The 18,540-nt window shown below is 42.6% G+C and overlaps 1 protein-coding gene across 5 annotated transcripts in view; it reads left to right on the top strand.

The window, feature by feature from the left end:
- Positions 1 to 13,940, top strand: part of fermt2 (FERM domain containing kindlin 2) — a 40,413-nt gene extending 26,473 nt beyond the window's left edge. For 2 of the 5 annotated variants that reach the window (XM_054796946.1, XM_054796950.1), the window contains 13 exons: positions 959 to 991; positions 3,250 to 3,475; positions 3,565 to 3,667; positions 4,135 to 4,242; positions 5,657 to 5,791; positions 6,172 to 6,221; positions 7,336 to 7,460; positions 7,534 to 7,640; positions 7,714 to 7,932; positions 10,042 to 10,062; positions 11,623 to 11,747; positions 11,830 to 11,971; positions 12,796 to 13,940. In XM_054796946.1, the coding sequence (XP_054652921.1) occupies positions 959 to 991; positions 3,250 to 3,475; positions 3,565 to 3,667; positions 4,135 to 4,242; positions 5,657 to 5,791; positions 6,172 to 6,221; positions 7,336 to 7,460; positions 7,534 to 7,640; positions 7,714 to 7,932; positions 10,042 to 10,062; positions 11,623 to 11,747; positions 11,830 to 11,971; positions 12,796 to 12,969 (1,568 nt within the window). In that variant the 3' untranslated portion in view covers positions 12,970 to 13,940. The remainder of the gene's footprint in view (positions 1 to 958; positions 992 to 3,249; positions 3,476 to 3,564; positions 3,668 to 4,134; positions 4,243 to 5,656; positions 5,792 to 6,171; positions 6,222 to 7,335; positions 7,461 to 7,533; positions 7,641 to 7,713; positions 7,933 to 10,041; positions 10,063 to 11,622; positions 11,748 to 11,829; positions 11,972 to 12,795) is intronic. The other 3 variants (XM_054796948.1, XM_054796947.1, XM_054796949.1) reach the window with 3 other exon arrangements.
- The last annotated feature ends 4,600 nt before the right edge of the window (positions 13,941 to 18,540 follow it).

Raw genomic sequence — 18,540 nt, 5'->3', positions numbered from 1 at the left:
CAGCGGCAACAGAGCCGATGTTGTAGTAGCGGTAAGGAGCAAACTGCTCAGCTCAGCTAGCATTAACAGCATCATCAACAGTATGGCAAAGAGGACGGGGTGATTTATGCGTTATTAAGCTATTAAATTTCTTTTTTTGAAGTAGTGGAAAGGAATGCAAAGCTCTTGTTGACCACATGGTACATTTTTAACAAGTATATTGTACAACGCAGCGGCAACAGGAGCAATGTTGTAATAGTGGTAAGGAGCAAACTGCTCAGCTAGCATTAATAGCGTCATCAAATCTCTTAATTGAATGGAGGCATTAATGTTTAGTTTCTTATATTCAGACAAGATTTTTTATGTTTCGACCGTCCGAATATGATAAGGTAAAAGCTCCATCTAATATACAGCGTTCCCTCGTTTATTGCAGGGGATAAAATAGCCCACAATAAGTGAAATCCGTGCAGCCAACTTCATTTTTTTTTTTACAATTATTATATATGTTTTAGGGCTGTAAAACCCCTCACCATACACTTTATACACATTTTTCAGACAGGCAATACAATTTTCTCACATTTCTCTGTCATTTAAACACTCAAAAAAACCTCACCCTCTATCTTTTTCTATGTCCCATTTTAGAAAACCCCACATACACAAGGGCCAAGAACATTAAAAAAGGAGCCTTAGAATGCATTACTGTGCTTGTACATTGTGTCCATAGCATCCTCTCAGACACTCGGGACTGTCACTTTGAAACGAGCATGGCTGGGTCAAGTTGTCTGACACCTCGCCTGTTTTGACTCTTCAGCGGGTGGACTTCCCATGCCAACACCTAAAAATGACTAAGATCTTCTCATACTTGTTTTCCTTTCACCTCCTTCCATCTTTAAAAAGTCTCCCCAATATTCCCATTGATTGTCTGTTCCCATTCCTCTACTTTCCTTCTATTTTCCCTACCTTTCTCTTTTCACCCTAGCCTCTGAGATCATATACATCGGACCTGTCAAAGGTAAGCTTTTCCCTACTATTCTTTTTTTTTTTTCCTCCCCCCTGCACTGCTTCTTCACCATCGCTTTCCCCCCCTCCACTGCCGGTTTGATGAGGTCACATGACATCCGTAACCTTTAGGAGGAGGGCGAGCAGCATACTGTATCATTTGGCTTTTCCGAGGCAAATGCAGCCCACATGATAAGTGCTTACGGTGTAGTAGCTCAGGGGTGTCCAAACTTTTTCCAGTGACCACACTGAAAAATGAAAGGATGCAGCTTTGTGATATGAGTGAAAATGCCTGTTATTAGTATGAACTTTAATTTCTACTTTCCTCTTTAATCATTTTTGTTTTGTAATACTATCATATTATTCACATAATATTATAACATTTCCCCCAACCTAATTTTCCAAAAGTTTATGTTGTTTTGTTTGTTTCTCATAATATTACAACTTAAAAAAAATAACTTTTAGTATTTCAACTCTATACAACTAAAATGACATTTTTCCTCATAATATACAAGTTTATTCTAAAATGGCAACTTTTTTTCTTGTTGTTACAATACTTTTTTTTCTCTCAAACTACACGATGTAGTTTATTCTCGTAAAATTACAGCTGTTTTTTTCCATTTCTGCTGTTTTTTCTTTTATTATCCAACTATTTCAACTTTCTTGTTGGAAATATTCTTGTAATTATGACATTATTCCCATAATATTTCAACTTTTTTCCTCATAAAATAACTTTTTCCGCAGCCTAATTTCCCAAAACTTTGTTTTATTTGTTTCTTATAATAAAGTATTTTTTTCTTTAATATTACAACTTTATGCTACTAAAACAACACTATTTTGTCTCATAATATTGCAATGTTATTCTCATCAAATTATGACTTTTTCTCATCAATGACACCATTTTTCTCTTAATATTTTTACTTTATTCTAGTAAAATTACTGCAGATGTTTCCATTTTTGCTGTTTTTTTGTTTGTTTTCTTGTTAAAGTATATTTTTACAACGTGCCGCGGGCTGATATACAACAGCTGTAGGCTGCAAATGGCCCCGGGCCGCGCTTTGGACACCCCTGTAGTAGCTTATAATAGTTTTCTCACATTTTTTTTTTTTAGATGACTTTAAGGCAGGGGTCTAAAACTCAACTCAGCTGCGGGCTACTGGAGGCAGAGGCAGGGTGAGGCTGGGCCGCGTCAATTATTCAAGTAGTAAAGTGACTAAATTGTCAACAAACAGAAGGTCATGAGATTACTCAAGAGTTTGACTCACGGTGTCATATAAGAAATAACGCTACAGTCGTCACACAACAACTTAACATGCAACAGGTACATAACACATAGAAGTGCCGCAAAGCATGCTGGCAGTCTGGAAGCTAAATCTTGTCCAATTAGAGTCTTTTCTGTTAAGCAAGCTAAAGTGCCTCTCACCATCTCCTCAGGGTGTGCGGGGTGCACGTACACTAAACTTCAATGTCAAGTAGGGTCCACAAAGGCGAGTTTGAGACCCCTGCTTTAAGGAGTGTAGAAGTTTACATCTTGGTGGTCCAGAAGCCCTCCATGGATGTGTGGGGGACAGCCTGTGGGAGTTTGATGCACGTTAGCATTCTCTGTGACTTTTCCCTCATATCAGCGAGTCTGTAAACAGGATGGAGGAGTTGTGTTGCCAGCTTGTATGCTCCTCTGTAAGATATTTTGGATTCCTCAAGAGACCCCTCGTGGGAGAATGGGAGGGCTCTTCCTGACCCGCTGAACCCGGCATTAGAGAAAATCCGGCAAGGAGTGCATGAATAACACCTCCTTTCCTCCCAGAAAGAAGGATGGGTGGCCCCAGCTTGCACCCACTGTTCTCATGACCTCCGTTGTTGTGCCCTCACGAACCAAGCCCACTTCCTGGTTAGAGATGCTCTCCTAGAGGAGAGCGAGATGGAGGAGGCTACAAATATTTGACAGAACATCATTTGATTTTGACCAATATTAAAGTACTACAGCTCATACATGCCCATGCCCTGCCTCCTCTGTGTAGCGGGTTGTAATTAGCTTTCCTGTGTGCAGTGCATTCCTGTAGGTTTCTTGACTGTGAGTAAGCGGGTATCCCTGCTCACCGCGTGCATTATCTGCATGCATGCTGATCCACATCAGCCCCTCCAGGAGGTTACTCATCTGCAATGTGTGGGCTCGTTTATCACATGCTGCTAATAAGTGTGATCACCTCGATGCTTCAATAGCTTCTCCTTAAGCTGCTCTTTCTGGTCTAACTGATGACTTTGCGCTTACAGGAAGCATCTACTCCAGCCCGGGATTGTACAGCAAGACAATGACGCCCACGTACGACTCCAGGGACGGCAGCCCACTGTCGCCCACGTCCGCCTGGTTTGGGGACAGCCCGCTCTCGGAGGGCAATCCTGGCATCCTCGCTGTCAGCCAGCCCATCTCCTCCCCAGACATCCTGATCAAACTCTACAAGCCCCAGTCCTTGCTGGACAAAGCCAAGATCAACCAAGGGTGAGCGGAAGTTTTTTTAGCTTGATGGTTTGTGACTGTAAGTATGTATGATTTGTGCTTTGAGAAGAATACGTTCTCGGTGTGCGCAGGTGGTTGGACTCCTCCAGATCTCTGATGGAGCAAGATGTGAAGGAGAATGAGGTGTTGCTGCTAAGGTTTAAATACCACAGTTTTTTTGACCTCAACCCAAAGGTAATTATCACAGGCATTTTTGACATTACTTATTACTAGGGATGTCCGATAATATCGGCCTGACCAATATTATCGGTCGATATTAGCATAAAAATTAGATATTGTTTTATATTGCCATAGATTTTTTTGGCTGATGATAGGATATTGGTAAAAAAGCAGTGTACATTATCCGTGTACAGTATTTTTAGTACAGTGGAACCTCTGAGATTTGTTCAGATTTAGAATCAATTTGTCCCATGCAAAGCCAACTGTACAGGCAATGTTTTTATCGAGTCTTACAAGTGTAAAAAAATAAGTTAACCACTGTTTGAAAATAAAAACAACAAAACCGTCTATCTTAAGTTCGATATCAAGTGATGACATGAATGGTTTTTCTGAAAATATTTCCGGGACATTCATCTGAAGTGGTTGTACTGTGTTATGGTGTGGTTTCCCCCTTGGTCATGCTGTTCTCAATCCCTCCCCAGTATGATGCCATCCGGGTGAACCAGCTCTACGAACAGGCAAAGTGGGCCATCCTGCTGGAGGAGATTGAGTGTACGGAGGAGGAAATGATGATGTTTGCCGCCTTGCAGGTAACGATTTGACTCTGAATGTGATGGTGTCTTATTCAGTGTTGCCTTGTCATCATTTAAAAATGGTTAAGACCTAAGTCTTCCATGGGGGATTGCGTACATCGGCCTCCCGACCGCACACTCGTAAATTGAGAATGGCCTTACAGCTCCAGAATCGGGGCTTGTGGCAGCCAGTTCTGCTGCGGACTGTTTATTGACTCTTGGCTGCTGTACATTGCAAAAGAATCAAACTGTCGTTGCTGTTGCCTTTCCTTACCAGGCTGATTGACATCAGTGTTTCCCATACATTCATTTGTGGTGGCCCATCCCGCCACAGATAAATTACTACAGTACATGTTCTGAACTCCTGTTTCAGTGCTGTGTTGGATTAAGTAGGATGATGCAGAAATATGCCTACCGTACTTGACATCATCATGTAGTCTTCCTTAGACTGCAAACTAGTCAGCGCCTCTGCTGGTTGCAACCAAGTAGTGCACTCTGTATACGAATGAATGAATCTATTAATTCATTATTATGAGGGGCAGTGGAAGTGACATACAGATTGGCCCCACTTAGTCCTGGGGTGGTGCCCTTGCTATTTCAGACCCTTGTAAACTGCGGGTGCCGGGACCTGAGGACGCCACCTCGTCCTCGCCCCCAGGGTTAATTATAGAGCATCTTAGTGCCACGGGATGCTGCGCTTCGGCCTCGGACCACACACCCTCAGCGGGACACACAGAGCAGTCTCATGATCTGCTCGGTCAGGCGTTGAGGTGTTTCTACGTTTCAGCTAAGCTGTTATAATTAACCGGTTTCCCGTTACTCCACACTGGGAGAATCCTAGTTGGGTGTGTTAGGACTGCTTCACTTTCTGTTAGCGCTTAAGCAGATACTATTTTTTCATCGGGGGGGGGAATAGCATGAGCTCACCCTATTGGCTAAGGTTTCATGAGTCTGGCTGAAGGCTGAGTGGATACAAGAGTCTAAATAAAGAGCGCAGATCATCCAAATTCACTTTGTCGCCTGCTACCGTTGGCATGTCATCACCTGGGCGGCACATTGACATGATCAGGTGTCAATCTCAAACCCAACACTAGGGTGATGACTCATGAAGAAAACAGGGACCACAGTCTTTTGTTTTTGAAAGATAGCAGTAGAAAAGTGGTGCATCATGTTGTACTCCTTTGTCCTACATTTGGTAACCACACAATTATCTGTCTTTGTGTCTAATGGGTCAACATCTGTTCATTTCGATGTTTTAAGAAGATGGCATTAGGAATCCCATTTGCCAGCGTGTTGTATTTGAGTTGTTGCGACACAAATATCGCCCTCTAGCTTGATTTATATCACAACCTTTGTTTCTTTTCTTATCCCGTCCCATTAGTCATCATTCCCAGTAAAATGCGTATTTGTCCGTCTCCTTCTCTTCTCTTAGTACCACATCAACAAGCTGTCTATCATGTCGTCCGACAACCACATGAACAACAGCGAGAAGGAGGTGGACGAGGTAGACGCCGCCCTATCTGACCTGGAGATTACGTTGGAGGGAGGCAAGACGTCCAACACGCTGGTAGGAGCACACAAATGAGTACAATGGAACCTACAAAGTGGAATCAACCACCCAACCAGTGTCAACACTGAGCGATGTACCAGTTGATATTGCTTGACAATCTTCTGTCTGGTTTTAAGGGAGAAGTTGTTTCACTTTGTTGATTATAGCATATCAGTCAACCATTGCAACATAATACTTTGTGTCCCACTGTGGTGGTTCCACTGCACGCCTGTGTTCATGTTACGTAAAGCACATTCTCCCAGCTGAAACAGCTCAGTGGCCGATCATGAGGTCCGATCATGAGGTCATTGTTTCACTGTGTTTCACTTTTTAATGTTAGGATTTGCTCAGCTTTGGCTCTAACTACAACGGATGGATTTTCCTTTCCTTCCTCGCAGGGTGACATCACGTCTATTCCCGAGCTAGCGGACTACGTCAAAGTCTTCAAGTGAGTCCACCATGTGTTCATTCACCAAACATTTACCAAGTGCATGTGAGTGAAGGAAGCAGGAAATAGCCTGAAATGACTTGGCCAAACAACTGCGGCCCGCTTAGATCCACTTTTGCTTGTTTGCCAAAGGCTTTGGGTTTGACTTTGAAGTTGGAATTGTTAAAACGAAGGAGTCTCGTAAAATTGTTGGGGTTGATATGTAAGGCATTTCCTCTTTTGAGAGTATTCCATTAGCGTTACTAACTGACCTCACCCGCTAGTTCCTCATCGCGCTGGCTCTTTAAGGCTGGATTTATACTACATGAATCCAGTTACACAAATCCCATTGGATAATCCCATGTGGCCTTGAATCGTATGTACTCGCATCAGAATCAGCTCTCCTTGGAGAAAAATTGGATCGGCCAATGTGACTGCAATGTAAACAGAATAATAATTCTGATAAACACACCCGAGCTGATTAAATCACAACTACAGTAAAAGCATAGACCAGCAGAGGATATAACAAAGTTATTCATCCTAGTCAAAGATCCTCTGTTTGACAAGAGCGCTCTGCGTTTTTTTTTTTTTGAGAGCTTTTTGTTTGTTTGTTTGTTTTTTTCGTTTAAAGACCTGCAAAAATCCTCCACAGTACAGCACAGGAGGGCTGAGCTTTGTGTAAAGATTGACTACAAAAATGCTAGTCAAAGATCCTCTATGTGAGAGGAGCGCTCTGGGTTTTTTTTTTTTCCCCAAAAAAACCAACTGCATAAATTCTAATCAAAGATCCTCTATATGTCTGGAGCACTGCTTTTTTGAAGACCTGCTGCAAAAATTTCCGTCAAATATCCTCTATATGACAGGATCACGCTGTTTTTTTGTTTGTTTTTTTTAAGGCTCTACTGTGAAGACGCCAATGAAATAGTATGTCTGATGTCATTCATGGGCTGGATTTTGCTCGCAAGCTACTAGCTGAGTGGCCCTAGCATATTGGTTACTTTCACTGTCTAAGATATTGACATGTAGTTGCTAGTAGGGTGCTAGTATTTGAAAGTAAAAGGTACTAAACGCCAATGGGGACCAGAAGTGTAAATCCAGGCTATGAAGGAAACCATATACCATGATGTGTTTCCAGGCCCAAGAAGCTAACCTTGAAGGGCTATAAGCAGTACTGGTGCACGTTCAAAGACATCACCATTTCCTGTTACAAGAGTAAAGAGGAGGCACACGGGACGCCCGCTCACCAGATGAATCTCAGAGGTAAGCATTATTGCAAATATTGTACAAGAGCGCTGCGTGTATCCTCCATCAAACCTTTGACCTCGCCCTGTAGGCTGTGAGGTGACACCGGATGTCAACATATCAGGTCAGAAATTCAACATCAAGCTGCTAATCCCCGTGGCCGACGGCATGAATGAGATCTGGCTGCGGTGCGACACGGTAAGGACTGCCGTCATGGTGCAGAATGATTGGCTAGTGGTTATGTGTTGCAAACCTGGCCTTTGACTTCCAGGAGAAGCAGTACGCCCACTGGATGGCCGCATGTCGCTTGGCCTCCAAGGGGAAGACCATGGCGGACAGCTCCTACAACCTGGAGGTGCAGAACATCCTCTCCTTCCTCAAGATGCAGCACATGAACCCCGACCCTCAGTTCATCGAGCCCATCACCACGGACATCAACCCAGAGTGCCTGGTGTCCCCACGCTATTTGAAGAAGTACAAGAACAAGCAGGTACAAGCAGTGACTAGCATGTGCTCTTTTAGCGAGACAAGAAGGTCACTCTTCTGTGGGAGCTTGTTGTTTACTTGTTTGACTCCAGCTGGGGGCGTAGCACGGAGCAGCGCCTGATGCTCCCTGGATGGACGCCTCCTGGCATCAGCGTTGTCTTTTCACTGTTCTTTACGGCACATCACCCATCAAACAAAATGTCCTACAGGCCAGATTTTCAGAAAAAGCTAGGGGCAAGGTGAAAGATTTCTACTTCAGTGTGGTTCATGGCCACTTTTTCATACTACTAAGTAGTTTTGCGAAGTTTGTAACCAGATGAATGTGTTTCATCAAAGTGTTTTTTTGTCCTGCATACGTCGACCCACACAATGCACCCACAGTGAATAAAAACACTCCTAAAATGTGGTCTAAATGTACATAGCATATATTACATGAGTGCACGTGATCATAGATCATAGAGCTTCTATTTTAACATGAGAGCTTTGCTATATTTAGGGATCTGCAGTAGTCCCTCGTTTATCGTGGTTGATTGGTTCCAGTGAATTTCCGCAAAGGATGCCTTATTTATCAATGCAATATTTTAGTTATCAGCATACAAAACCTGGTTCCGACCTTCTAAACACCTGTAGACATGAAATAACAGCCCTATCGTCACCTCATATTACCCAGTATTTTACACATAATAAGATAAAATAAGACATAATATAGACTCACACACGTTAGCATTGGGAGAGTTCCTTCCACTTCCTATCTCTGTACAGTACTTCCTACAGTGACTATTCTAATCAATGTAACATTACTGACACCTAGTGACCAGTGAAGATACTACATCTTGTCACAACATTGTCTTGGAATGTGTCTTCTGAATGCCTGTATTTGTATTTTACTTCATTTTGCCATTTTTATGCTTGAAAATGCTTAATTTAGGCCACAAATATGTAAAACTTGCTAAAATATGCATATATTTTTTTACAAATAGGGCATCATTTACCATGGCACAGTGAGGATTGACTGAAAAAAAAGTGACAGAGTGAAGTTGTGAAATTCCAAGTGGCAAGGGATGACTTTTTTTGTAGGTACAGATTTGCAGGCCGGTTTGGGTGTCATCCAATGGGGAGCATTTAAGTGAGCCTTGCAAACACCAGGAAATTACGTTGGCGGTTGATTTGTATGCACGCATCAGCTCTGTGGTGTGTGTGTGTGTGTGTGTTGGAACAGCTGAGTACACGTCACTGTGCTAGTGTGCAAGGGGATTGGGTTTTGCCTCTTCATGGTGCTCAATCTGGTTTCGTTTAGTCTAAGAGTGGAGCGTCGTAGGGGGTTTTAGGCGGATGTTGAGGTACAGTACCATGACTCACTAATGACTCGGTGTCCCATAGCAGCTGACGACATATTGTGGTGAGGAATACCAGGGCAGTTCTAAAGGCAAATATATAGCCTACAGTATGTACTGTACGTATATCACAAGTCATTACAAAAAGAGCCAAACTAGTTGTGCAGTTGCTCACGTTGTGTGCAGGAAACGGGCTAGGAATGCTGCGCGGGAAAACGAGGCTGGGAAAAGCCATGTCAGCGTTGACCCCCCCTCTTCCTCCCACTCCCCCAAAAGGACTTCCTGTTGCCAGAGAGAGACTCCCGCTGGACACACTCATAGGAATTCCCCGGGTCAAAGAGTACACATTTTACTGAACAGAAAACAAATGCTAATAATAAAAAGCACAACAATAAACTTCCTGGGCGTGCAGTTGGAATAACAAATTCTTGTCTGTAGCTACGATGAAGCGTGCGCGCGCTGCTGGGTATATGTCGCCCCCTTGTGGATATATGAGGAATTACATGGGCTGCACAAGACTATTGTACATTGTTACAGTGGAGAGAACGACAACAAGAAGAAAAGCTTGATATCAACTCTAAAACATAAATATAAATAAATAATATATACGTCATATAAATATCCTTAGCATGCATTCACGATATATCAACTCACTCCTTACTCTTTCTACTACATCCCTTCTTGATATCAATTTTACTTCCTGTATTCAACCTATTTGTTGTTTTTTCCTCCCCCTTTTTCCTCTGTGTCCCCGTTTCCTCCCTCTTCCCTGTTTCCAGCAAGGCTTTATCAGGGATTTGGTAAGTTTTGTACCAGTGTGTGTCCACCGGGTGCATGTTTGGTAAACTGACCATGCAGGTGCCTGGTTTGGAAGAGTAAAACAGTAGGTAGTATGATTGTTGGTAGTTTTCGTCTCTAACATGTGTTCATGGGGGTCTTACGTATACAATATGTAGAGGTGGAACAGTCGGGATCAGTCATTCTAACCTGACAGTGGAACCTCCGTAGATGGGCGGCAGTTTGCAGATCAAACTAAAACAGGCCATCAAAAGCACGTGTCAAACTCAGGCCTGGGGGCCAAATCCGGCCGCCCTGCAATTTCATCCGACCCGCGGAACCGGCCTCACAGACCTTAGCAAACAAAGTGCTTACAGTGATCTGCGTAATGAAGCAACTCCTCCAGAATAAAATACTCCCCTGGCATTTTAATTTGAAAAGTGGAAACGGTATTTTTTAAGGCACAAAATTCCCAAGCATTCATATTAAGGGTACCGGGATAAAAGCTGTGTAGGTTGCTTACTTATCTAGTCGTCAGTTCTAGTGAGCCATTTTCTCAAAGTTTGACCATACTAACTAGTATGTTTTCACCCTGGGTTATTGGCGCATGTCCTGTCATGTTGGCAACTTCGAACGAGCATCTGTGTGTTTGCACTTATGATGCATATGAGTGTGCTTCATTCACCAGTTATGTTCTGTAAAAGGACAAGAAGCTTTTAATACTTTCAATATGCAGAAATATACAAGTGTTGGAAAGTTCAGAATAAACAGTAAGAAAGATACAAAGTTGGGGGTGGGGCGTAATGTCCAGTGCGGCCCACAACCTAAAGTCGGCTTTGAGTTCTGGTCCCATGTGCGATTGAGTTTGACATTCCTGATCTAAAGGATTAACCTCACAAGAGTTTGGATTTTGAAGTGTGACAATAACCATAGAACAGCATGTGGCTGCGCAATACAATATCACAATGAAATATACACTAATTAGTGAGCACATGCTTTTTCAAGAGTGGTTTTACTTTATTTCAGTTTTATTTAGTCCGTTTTTGTTTTACAAATGTTAGGAATGTTAACGGTTTTATGATGACGACCGTTCATTGACGAAATGATTGACTTCCAATGGGGAGAACTTGAAAGTTAACCGTCGTCACTGTGGAGGTTCTACTGTATAGTTTTAACACATTTAACATGGTAGCTTTGTAGTGCTGCTGACTAGTTAGACTCCATCACCCATGTTGCTAGAATCCATCACCCCTCTTAAACCACATATTTCACGCATGAGGTCATCCACTTCATTGAGCCATATCGTTTTCTTCTGTATCGATTTGGCTCTTATCTGACCGCTGAGGAATGGAAAGTTGAGAGAAATAACAACAAAGAAACAGGAAGTATCTTCAGTCTGGAAGGATCCATGGCTGCCTCATGATTGAGTTGTATGAAGATGTATGCATGCACCCTCGCACGGGCTGGAGTCTTCCTTTCTCCACCGTGATATTTGCTTGGTCACACATGGTGTGCATCTTGGTGGTGGTAATGGTCTCAACAATGAAGCATCTCAAGGCTGTCACTGTGTGTGTTTGTTTCAGATATCAGCCCGCATCCTTGAAGCCCACCAGAACGTGGCCCAGATGAGTCTCATTGAGGCCAAGATGCGCTTCATCCAGGCGTGGCAGTCCTTGCCCGAGTTTGGAATCACTCACTTCCTGGCCAAGTACGAGGAGTCTCCATCCGCTACCTTGCCTTGTCATGAAGACGTCCCACAGGCTAACTTTCACATTTTCTCTTGTCTTCAGGTTCCAGGGTGGGAAGCGTGAGGAGCTGATCGGCATCACCTACAACCGTCTGATCCGCATGGACGCCAGCACTGGAGACGCCATCAAGACCTGGCGCTTCAGCAACATGAAGCAGTGGAACGTCAACTGGGAGATCAAGATGGTAGGACCACGGCCACGACCACCCATTCTCTCCAAAACAGCACCATGAACAAGTGCAAGAAGTTCACCAATGACACATGCTGACAACAATGGACTCCTATTTACTTCTCCGCTGTCATTTTATCCAAGAGGAGACTGAGAGCAGCAGAGACTGTGGAGTAAAATACTGTCGAATCCTTCAGCATTTGAACATCTTGACATTTAACTTAGGATATCAAGGAGATGGTCGAGATGGGACAAAACCCAGGAACTATGAGATTGTATTTCTAGTACCTTGTCAGTCTGACTTCCAGATTGCTAAAGTAATCAACGGCTGGTTGCTCATTGATGACATTTGAGGCAAGAAATGATGAGAACAAATCCACATGCTAACATTATCTTAGCCTGTTGCTGTGCCTTATGTGCCACAGTATCCTCTTTGCTGCAGTCGTCATAAGAAGTAAATAAAGGAGACTTTATTTACGTTCGCCTCTGTTAGCATATCTCCAAGCTTACCCTGTTGCTGTGCCTTTGTTGCAACTATTTTCTCGCAGCCCTCAGTCTCCCCTTGGATAAAATGTGTCTTCTGATATCGAGAAGTAAGTACAGGTGTGTTTTTCGCAGTTTTCTCGTGGTAACATGAAGTGGAAAAGTGCTCCTCCTGTCAGTCCTTTTAAAAATAACCACCTTGCACAACAGAAGTAAACAATGGCTCAAAATAAGCCACCAAGTCTATAATACTGAGTTGTATTACGAAGTGATGGCCTTAATTCTTCCAAACTAATCAAAGGTCCCAACATGAGCAACTCCTTGTAAAGCCATCCATTCTTGTTTGTATGTCTTTAGGTGACGGTGGAGTTTGCGGACGAGCCCAGCTTGTCGTTCATCTGCGCCGAGGTGGACTGCAAAGTGGTGCACGAGTTCATTGGAGGCTACATCTTCCTCTCCACGCGGGCAAAGGACCAGAACGAGACTCTAGATGAGGAGATGTTCTATAAGCTGACCAGCGGCTGGGTGTGATCAAGTGGCAGCGGTGGGCGTGGTCGCATTCTTTTTTCTTTTTTTTTTTTAAGTCTCCTCAATGTTTTCATTTTAAAGTCCACAGCAGCTTTTGTCCCATTTAGTTTTCTAATGAGGTCACTTGTTAAAAACACTAAACCCTCCGTGCTCTATTTTCGCCACCTTCTAAGCACTTGGACCGTGTAGCCTTGATGATGAGCCGTTTCCTTCTTGTGATGTTTTATCGGAGGACAAACTTCGATCACATGACCTCAGCGGCCTTCTGCAATTCCGGGTACGTTCAGCTTTTGAATATCTGACAAAGCAGGATGAAGGCTTACTATTTTTTTTACGCTTTTATTTGTTGTTAAACCGTACTTCGGAGGACATTTTGAATTTGCACCTCTTTGCATGCACGCCATCATTGGTTAAAAAGTAAATAATCTCGTATTATCTTAGTTTGTTGCCAGCCTGCCTCTCACACCACATAGTATTATTATTATTATTATTATTATTATTATTACTACACACCAGCAAAAGGCCACGAGAGAATGAATTATGCAAGCTTTTTCCCACAGTATGAAGAAGCAGTAAATGAAGTATTATTTTTTGTAACTAATGTAAAAACACAGGTTTTATAGAATTGTACAGTCTTTTTCTCTGCTTTTTTTGTGTGTAGCGGGTAAACACATTTTTTGTCATCCTATCAGAATTGAAGGGGAAGTAATCATGTTGAAGATAGATGAAGATCGTTTTAAATATGAGATATTAGCTAAAACTTCAGTTTTGACATAAATGAATACACGTTTTGCCTTTCTCCTGCCAATTATTTGTCTTTTTAACAGTTGTCACCTTTTTTGTCAGCTTCTCACATCTGAAGTGTTTTATCATTATTATTATTATTATTATTATTATTATTTAGGTATGAAGGAGATACTCACGCACATGAAGACTCTAAAGTCCAAATCAGCAAAAAAAAAAAAAGAATAAAACCAAGAGAGAGAAATTTAAAAAAACACCCTTTGCTTGTGTGTATGTGTGTTGTTTTTTTTACATTTTCCCCCTCTGCATTTTTTATTTTTATTTGCCTGCGCCTCATGTCAGGTGTGATAGTGCATGTCCTGTTGCTCGTTTTTGACTGTAAAAAATGCATTTATTTTAAAAAATAAAAGTAATTTTTATTTAAATGTTTGCGCCTTGTCATTTGTGTAATTTCTAAAAACAAAACAAAACAAAAAAAAAATCCCACTTAAGGCTTTAAATTGTCTGTACTGCCTACGTTTGGCCACCAGAGGGCAGTGCGCTGTTACGTGTCTACTGTTCCACGACAGGCTCTCCGTCCCGCCTCCCGGTTCCAGTTAACTGGTGTCTCAACACCAATCAAACACCTCCCTGAGCGGACAAAGAGAGAAAATCACGTCTATTTGCAGGTTTTTGGGCAAAGCCTCTTGGCTCCTCCGTCATTATACACACTTTGATGTCAGGTATATGAAAGTGATGCGGTCACCATGACAACTACTTGGAGCTAATGTTCACCGAAATATGGATTTCAGTGCAGATGAAATTCAAAAACTTGTACTTTGTATTTTTGTATGAGGTCAAACATTTGGGGGGATTTAAAACCGTTTCATCCAACCGAACTGCTGTGGTAAATTCATTGTGTGTGTTGACTTCAACAAAAATAGCTTCCGTACATGCCTAAACCTTTCTTCCGGTAGCTAAAAATCTTTAAAACAAAAAAACAAAAACAAATGTAGAATCCAGGTTAGTGTAATACTTCCACCTTTTTATTTTGAAGCATCCTTTGCACTGAACAGGAAGTTTTAATGCTCTGTAACTTGACAGTATTTATTTGCTTAGCGATGATGACGTTATTAAAAATACAACACATGTCGACATAAACCCATTTTTCATAGAAATGACCCCTTATGTCGACCATGTATTTCGATGTCTGCTTAAGCCCCTGGGGGACAGAAATGTTTACGTACCCCCACGATTTTAAATATTGAGAAACTGACAAAATCTATTTATCTGTACTGTACAGACTGAACTCAAAACCAGCGAAATGCAACAAAATAGAGAGCAGTGAAGCATACAAGCATATTCAAGAGTCAAATTGCATGCCGAGTACAACAAATGCATCCATGTTGGCAGGTCTGCAGTAAAATTGAGAGTCCTCTCTTTCTCTCGTCATGTCTGCCATGTTTGTGACTTTTGGGAGCGTAAGGATCAGGGTGTTGCTGTCACCGCAAATCGTCTTCTATAAAGACAAGAAGGTAAGATAACTGAGCGTCTTAATTGGATTGGCTGTTTATTAAATATGAAGGTGATTTTTGATTGATTGATTTTTACTTATGCAAAATCCAGAGGAGCCGATAGAAAGTAGCGGCGATTGATCGAAAGCAGGTGATGGATGGGTGATATCTGCTTTAAATATCTTTCCAAGTAGCTGTCTTCGCATCCATTAAGAAATCTTTTCCTTCTAACCCCCCCCACTGAAAAAAATAAATAAATCCCCCTAGGTGAGCAAGTGAAGCCACAGATCAAAACTCAAAAATGACATCAGCGCAGAAAGGAGCTAAAGAGAATGAATGGTTTTTGTGTTCCAGTGGAGATTGAAAGGTCACATGAGTAACAGATGATGATCCATTCAAAGAAAATAAAATGAGACCTTTTAGAAGCGCCGACCCAAAAGAAACACATGAATCTTCCTTTTCAACGTCTCTCATGTTATTTTTCTTTATGGAGCTTGGTAGTCATATTATTATAACCAATATTGGAAGAAAAATGACATGTCGGTTCATTTCGGTATCGCTTTTTCCTGCTGATAATGATCATAATCAGCGATAGGGGACATTGCAGAGTTTCATACTGTCCATGGATGTTTGTGCCACATGGAAATGTGCAGCATTCAAAATTGTACAGCTGCTCTCTGAAGTTCGACGTCTCATATGATGACAAGACTTTTAAGAAGTTATGTTTCCAACAACAAAACGTGAGCGCTTCCAGTAAGTACCTTTTTGATGCACGTCTCATGAGATTTGTTAGAAAATTATACGACCACACAAGCGTCGCAAATCAGCCAAAGAAAAAACAGAGTTAATTCTTGGATGTTATCCGAACTGAGGTCTTTCATGACAGGGATTTGAACGTCGGTAAACTTTGCGTTAAACTTTACATGTATTAAAGCCAAAACAGCACCATCTGGTGGGCAAACGGCAGTCGTCTTTACCCGGCTCACCATGGGGACCGACGCACCTCGCACTTCCCGGTCCATGTGGATCTCCACAGCCAGAGAGGATGTTTATGTTTTCCAGGATTTAGGGAGGAGGAAAAACAGGGACGGAGCCAAGGGAGACTGCAGTGTGCCAGGTAGCCTCCTTTGGGAACGCCAAGTGATGGAAAAGTAGGGCAATTAACCTCTCAACCCCACAAGCTCTTCAGTGGCTCCTTCATCACGCAAACATGTCATGTGAACAAACTTCAAGATTATCTTTGGAGACGTTTACCAAAGCATGTTACTCTGCAGACCAACTATAAGGAGACCCCGTGCGACATGTCATCCACTAAGTGGCGCCTGAAGTCCCATTTGAAAACACGACAAAACACCTGAGAACCTCCAAGTTAAATTGTCCAGTGTGATTAGCTTGGATCGATTTATCTATTTACTGGGGCTCCTGTCAGTCATGGGACTTTAGAATTGTACTAACTTTTCCCCCTTTAACCCTGTAGCCATGTGTCGCAATTAGCATAGCAACCAAGCTGCCCCTAGTGTTGGGGTCTGGCGGTTTTTCAAAGGCTTGATGGCGCCAATTGTCAGTATCCCATTTAGTATGAAGTAATGTAGCAACCCGTGACGACTGATAATTGTAGGGTATTATTTAGTATTAGCATCGGTCTTGGTGTTGGTGTTACTAATTTCTATTTTAGTTGAAAATCTGACTATCAACTCTCACTATCGTCCAGAAACTTACAGGTAGTTTTAGATACAGTAGTTAGCGCGTGCATTATTTGCGTGTCTTATTTAATAATTAGCCCTTATTACCAAGCTTATTGCCTCATTGATTGTTTTATCTATTTTGTATCAATTATCCTTTTAAGGTTGCAAGTAACTGGAACCCCGCTGACCTCGGGGGCAACAGGTGGACTACACAGTGGAATCACACAAATCACCAACTGCACCCCTACACTATCAGTGACCGCTAGGTGTCTTTGGCTACCAGCCCATTGTCACAAAAACACCATCGCTGTTTCAGTTCCTGCATCCGAGCCCAACCTGGACTGAGCAACAAGAATGTCTGCTGTTGGGCAATCACTCCGCAGCCTCTTATTGAGCCTGGCGGCGTCCGTACGAACCTGGACTCGGTGGAGCGTAGCGCCTCTTTCATCAGCGTAAATCACCAGTCAGCGTTTTCCCTCCAGAGACCCAGCTGCCTGAATTCCCAAAGTCACCGTCAGGAAACAGCCAGTGGCCTTTTAACCCTCCCTACGTGTGCATCCCTTCAGCCTGTGTCGGTTCACCCCACTAGGAAAAAGTGACTCATTACACATAGCAGGTTTACTCATGTAGGAGGTTTCACTTCTGCCTTTCCGCAGTTTCCACAACCTTCTTGTTGCTGTCTCTTTCCCCGTGGACCTCGTAGCAAAAAAAACATTCCCCGCCGCATCCGCGTTTACCAAGCTTGTTTAAATCAAAGTAGATCGTCTCGAAGTAAGCATAACATCCCGGTCCCTGAGGAGTTTTTTTTTTCCAGGGAACTGTTTCCACATGCTGAAGCAGATGGCTGAGCAGCTTGCTGTAGTGTGGATTCAAAAGCTAGCCAGACAAATTGTAATTTGAGCCCATGGAAGCTTCAAGGAATGGAAACAAGGATTATTCATACTTGGTTATTAAGTCTTGCCAGCTGCCAATTGCATGTGTTTTGCCCTGCATGGATTCATGAATAATTGGAAAGTATTTGTCACTGATGAAAGCTAAACTTTGGGGTGCATGTTGACAGGACTGCCATCACTGTCATCCGAACCAGACCATTCAGTCCAAAACCGCTTTAACAGGTGAGTTTGAGTCCGACAACTTGATTATTTACAAATTTTGCACCAAAAATTCAAGCAAATCAAAACAGAGAGTCATTGATGTCTTTTCACACTTGTCAGATGCAGGTTACAAATATGTACACATGTAATATGGACACCTCCCAGGTGCCCTTTCACGGGCATATAGGCTGATGCACTTCGTCGGACATCTTGTACAAATTCTCCTGTTTGGTCATGTATGACGACATGCTAACCACACAGATGCAAAACCCAAAATGTGCTCGGCAAGTCAACATTTGACCCATTTTTTCGACCTGCAATTATGTCACCGCCAAGCAACACACCTGATCGACTCATTGTCAGTCAGACTGGATCGAGTTTGGATCAGCATGTCGACTGTTCCGAGACAACCGCTCAGGCCAAACACCATATCTGACCAAACGTACCGCACTAACAGGGAAAGCAATCTGGAGTTTAATTTCAAAAGGTCTAGAGGGGGCTAGTGTGAACTGAACTATGTACTTACGGTGACCAAATACCTGTGGTACAGATCCAGGT

This window comes from Dunckerocampus dactyliophorus, chromosome 13 (genome assembly GCF_027744805.1).
Source record: "Dunckerocampus dactyliophorus isolate RoL2022-P2 chromosome 13, RoL_Ddac_1.1, whole genome shotgun sequence".
NCBI lineage: Eukaryota > Metazoa > Chordata > Actinopteri > Syngnathiformes > Syngnathidae > Dunckerocampus > Dunckerocampus dactyliophorus.
Note: the sequence above shows the minus strand (reverse complement) of the source record. Positions and strands in the feature narration are given on the sequence as shown.